The sequence below is a fragment of the Salvia hispanica genome, chromosome 4 (genome assembly GCF_023119035.1).
Source record: "Salvia hispanica cultivar TCC Black 2014 chromosome 4, UniMelb_Shisp_WGS_1.0, whole genome shotgun sequence".
Taxonomy (NCBI): domain Eukaryota; kingdom Viridiplantae; phylum Streptophyta; class Magnoliopsida; order Lamiales; family Lamiaceae; genus Salvia; species Salvia hispanica.
The window spans coordinates 30,117,271-30,121,754 of NC_062968.1; the positions used below are offsets into that span (position 1 = coordinate 30,117,271).

Below are 4,484 nucleotides of genomic sequence, written 5' to 3' on the forward strand. Positions count from 1 at the left end.
CATAACTTATTTGCCTTTGAATGCTCTCACTTGTTTATGCAAACTTGTTCAACAACGTTAACAAGGACAAAGTACCATCCAGAGCAGCCTATTTCTTCCCTATGTACAGTATTGTAAACAAGAATGGTAATCCAAACAAACAGTTAACTTTGAGAAATACTACACATTGTAACACAATTTTATCATTCGCATTCATGCTTAAACAAACATCACCAACCATTGCACCTTTAATTCTCTGCATCTTTCATCTGTAGAATATATGATAAGTTACCTCATTAACGCTCTGCATCTGAAAAAGTGACACGAATCAACCAACATTCTACAAACTGAGAAATGTTAAAACGAGAGGATGCTTGGCTATTGCAACTTTTATTAGTTCCCTATCTTATATGACGGAGACGGTCAGGTTTGAGAGGATCAAGTACGCTTCACAACAACCTTTAGGCCATCATTCCAATGCCTAGCTTGTAATTCATTTACCGAGTGCAAAAGAGATTGATTGTGATCATCGATCTCAATCAGTTCAAGTGAAGGAATTGTTCCAATTTGAATTGAGATCTCATCCAAGTATGCACAACGATGAAGCATTAGGCACTTGAGCCTCGGAAAGTGGCTACTTCTAGTTTCCCAATACTTGAGATTTGATTCATCAATAAACAGAAGTATCAACCCACAAAATTCCGTGTCAATGGTTTCCCAGTATTCCCCATGGCAAGCATAGTTCTTTAGTTTTAACACTTGAAGATTAGGCAATGAACAGTTGTCATATCTCTCCAAGCAATCCACCCACCGCTCAATTCTAACTTTTTCAGCGATGAGGGAAAAGTAAGACTGTAGGATGTAGCACAGATGAACCATACATTTTCAATTTAAGCTTCTCAAGTCGAAGCAAATCTATGAGATTTTCCAGATGATAGCCTGCACCAAGTAGCAAATTCCCAACTTTCTTATGTTTGGGATCAAATCCACCATTCTTTCATTACATACAAAATTTGCTGCAATAGAAAGCGTTGTGATGCGTATTTTAGAGTATCTGATTCAGTGCACACAAGATATCAAGTTTAATTAATTAACTCTAATAATACTACGATACTGCAAGATTACAGCGTCGTTAGTATTATTTCAAGTGTCGATCCACAGGGAGGTAGAAGATTGTTTAAAACTTAAAAACTTAAAAAGATGTAGCATAAAGATTTGATTTTTGATTTCTGAAAGTTAAAGACAAAATAATGCAACAAGTTAACTAAAGAAAGACTATTCAAATGAGAAAATATGCCACTCCAAGTTACTCACTAGGCTTGTATTGTTCTACACCTTTATCAACGAAACATATGAAGGGAATCATCAACCTAATCACATACACTGAACATGTACACGATGAGTAATTCAGAATTAGCTGAACACATAATCTATGAACCAATCTTCGATGTCTATAAACTCATGCGGAAGCGCTAGAGAAATAAACATCTACTATAATCACCTACTTAATCCACTATCAAATTATCCTCTGAACAATTCTAATTCGATAGCATACCAACAATAAATCATTCCTAAACTACGTTAAAGAGACAATAGCAAAGGAAAGAACAACACTACATTATTAGCCAAAAACATAGTGTATAAACATTAAGCACATTGTTGGTAACAAACACATGAGTTCAAATGTGTAGAAACATCCATACAAAGCCTAGATTACAACTTGGAGCAACATAGAGAGTTTAGCCTAAACACATGGTGGAATTTGCAACAAAAACCATAGGAAACATGCCACGTTGAGTGGAATTGGGATTTGGAGACGGATCGTTGGAATGTTGGCCGAAATTTCTTCCTTTTCTTCTTCCTCCTCTCTTTCTCTCTTTTCCTCTCCCTTTTCTCATGTCTGAATATGTCTCCCCCCCTCCCTCCAAAACCGCCCCAGAAACCAATTTGAAACCTAAAATTCGGCAGTTTTCGAGAAAAACGCCCGACCGGGCAAAATGGTGCCAACCCGGACTTTTTTGATGCTCACCTGGGCGTTTCCACTGTCCCCGGGCGTTTTTAATGCTGAAAACGCCCAACCCGGACGTTTTTGCCGGTTTTAACTGCTTCGCGCAACCTTCGTCAAATGTCCATAACTTCTTCATCTGAACTCCGATTGAGGCGTGCAATATACCCACGCGAAGCTATTTCAAAGACGAAGATAATGGTGGTAAGATAAAAGAATTTGGACACCATCTTGATAGGCAAAGAACAGTTTCAATCAGACCCTACTCCACATGTACATCTATCAACTAATATATAATAATCAAACCTTAATAGGAGAAAACTTGGAGTATAATTAGTATCATTTGATTCACATCACGTTGCTAAGCTTTTTAAAGGTGCTTCTCCTTTGGGAAGGGGTAAAGGTTGAAATGAGAAGGCGATAAGATTTCTCAACTGTCTCAGACTCCAAATCTCCACTGGCAAACGAACGTCAAATCTATAAATAATTAAAGTCTGAAGATTTTGAAGCTTTGCTATAGCTGGAGGGACAATACTATCAGGAATGTTGGAAGCAAGGTAAGTGAGATATATCAATTCAAATACTTGACCAAGCTCCCAATAAGAACGATCGTTTCTGCGTAAAACATGAAGAACTCTAAGTGAGGTAAAGTTCTCTACAGAGCCTTTGGGCCTATACCCTCTTTGTGGGATGCATATGATAGAAGTGGTAGACAAGCTATGTATAGAGTCTCTAAGATGTAGATCATGCCAGCTAACACTTATGCGTGGATGGTTTTGGAGGACTTGTGGAAGAAAATGTTTTCTTAAGATAGGAGTAGGGAAGTAGTCCATGACAGGAAGAAGGAACTTCTCATGCCCGGCCTGTCTCACACAAAAGTCCCGCACCATACTATGAAGCCTGCAACTTTTGATTTTGCCATCAATTTTCCAGCTAGTGATCAAAACTAGACTTTGGTTTATCAATTCCTCCAACCACCCTTCCGCCACGACTTCTACTCTTTCAGATTCATTTTGCCATTCCATAAAGCCCTCAGCTATCCAAAGTTTGATGAGTTCATGAGGCACGGATGTCATAATCTTGAGGGAAGGCTGCCATATACAAGAAACACTTCCTCAAGTGTGGAAGCAAGTGGTTGTAACTCAAAGATAATATTGATGCCAACTGCCCATCATTTACTTCAATTTGGTGCCACAACTTGGGAGTTCTAGGAATCCTCGATAAAAGTCCTGCCACAGTAACAATTGAGAGGGACAGTCCTCCACATCCTTTTACAATTTTTTCCCCAACACTACGTAGCTCATGAAAGACAATCTTGATCTCCGAAAACCTTGTGGTGGAACAATCGCCAACTTTGTTCGTCATCCAAGAACCGCATCATATGAATTTTCTGCCCAGTGGCAGCATAAGTTGCCACTTCAATAAGCCTTGTGGTTAATATGATCCGGCTTCCATTATGATTGTCAGGAAATAGCTTCCACACATCATCACAAACTTCCGCACTCCAAATGTCATCCATTACTCTGAGATACCTCCTCCCCAATAAGATTTTGTAAATTTCAAGCTTATGTGCTCCCTTCCAACTCGATCTACTTTTCCTTTGAGCGAAGCTAGTAATTGTGAGACAATACTTGGTATACTATAATCTTGTGATATTGTGACCCAAGCTTGATTATCAAAATGTTGATTAATCAATGGATCATTATAAATATGTGTAGCAAGTTTGGACTTACCAAGGCCTCCCATTTCAACAATAGGGAGGATTTCTCGGTTGGATGATATGCTAATTAGCCAGTCCTTCATCTGTAATACATCTTCATCGAAACCAACCATATCATCTCTGCCCGTGGGTGGATATATTGATGATGATGATGATGTAGCAGCAGTAGAATCACTTAGATCCTCACCAAAACCAACCGCAACATCACTCTCCTTGCAGTAGTCAACCACATATCCAACAGTTGAGTCGAGCTCCATAGCCAATTTCCCCAACTGATCTAAAAGTCTGACAGTTGGGCCTATGGATCCATAATCTGAGAAATTTTGCTGGGAGAAAAGATATTGAATAATCTCTTCTGATGTATTTGCGACCTCCCTTATTATTCCCTTTTCTGGAAAATGCTTGAGATTCAATTGCAGGCCAACAGCTTTGTCGTGGATGGATATAATTCGTTGTTTAACAAGAGGACTGATAAGACCATTGTCGCGTAGAAGAATTATGCGTAAGTAGTGGTGGCCACGGTTCGAAAACCGCCGGTTCCGATTCGTCAAAATCATGAACCGTAACCGGCCCGGATACCGGTTATCCGGTTCCGGTTTAACCGCCGGTTCCGGTTACTAACCGCCGGTTTTTCACCGGTTCCGGCGGTTCCGGGCCGGTTCCGGTTCGGTTTTTTTTTTTTTTTTTTTTTAAATCTTAGAGTTATAACTTTTATTGCAATTCTATAGTAAAATCCAAAGAGAATCGATAACGATAAATAATTGCAATTTTATTGATTTG

General features: G+C 39.2%; 2 protein-coding genes across 2 annotated transcripts; both read right to left on the reverse strand.

Annotated features, from left to right (window-relative positions):
* Positions 1-2,337: 2,337 nt before the first annotated feature.
* On the reverse strand, positions 2,338-3,503 carry LOC125220881 (putative late blight resistance protein homolog R1B-17). The gene is made up of 2 exons (XM_048123013.1): positions 3,315-3,503; positions 2,338-3,075 (listed from the first exon to the last, which is right to left on the reverse strand). The coding sequence occupies exons 1-2, from the start codon at positions 3,501-3,503 to the stop codon at positions 2,338-2,340; spliced, it is 927 nt and encodes a 308-aa protein (XP_047978970.1).
* LOC125220882 (probable disease resistance protein RF9) lies at positions 3,503-4,261 on the reverse strand. The gene has a single exon (XM_048123014.1). It carries the CDS (start codon positions 4,259-4,261, stop codon positions 3,503-3,505), a length of 759 nt encoding a protein of 252 aa, XP_047978971.1.
* Between the last annotated feature and the right edge of the window lie 223 nt (positions 4,262-4,484).

Excerpts from the sequence above, each read along its gene's own strand:
- LOC125220881 (XM_048123013.1), bottom strand. The coding sequence starts at position 3,503 with ATGGATGACATTTGGAGTGCGGAAGTTTGTGATGATGTGTGGAAGCTA. Across the intron at positions 3,076-3,314 it reads GGCGATTGTTCCACCACAAG|CCTTCCCTCAAGATTATGAC; the intron begins GTTTTCGGAGAT and ends TGTATATGGCAG.
- LOC125220882 (XM_048123014.1), bottom strand. The coding sequence starts at position 4,261 with ATGATTTTGACGAATCGGAACCGGCGGTTTTCGAACCGTGGCCACCAC.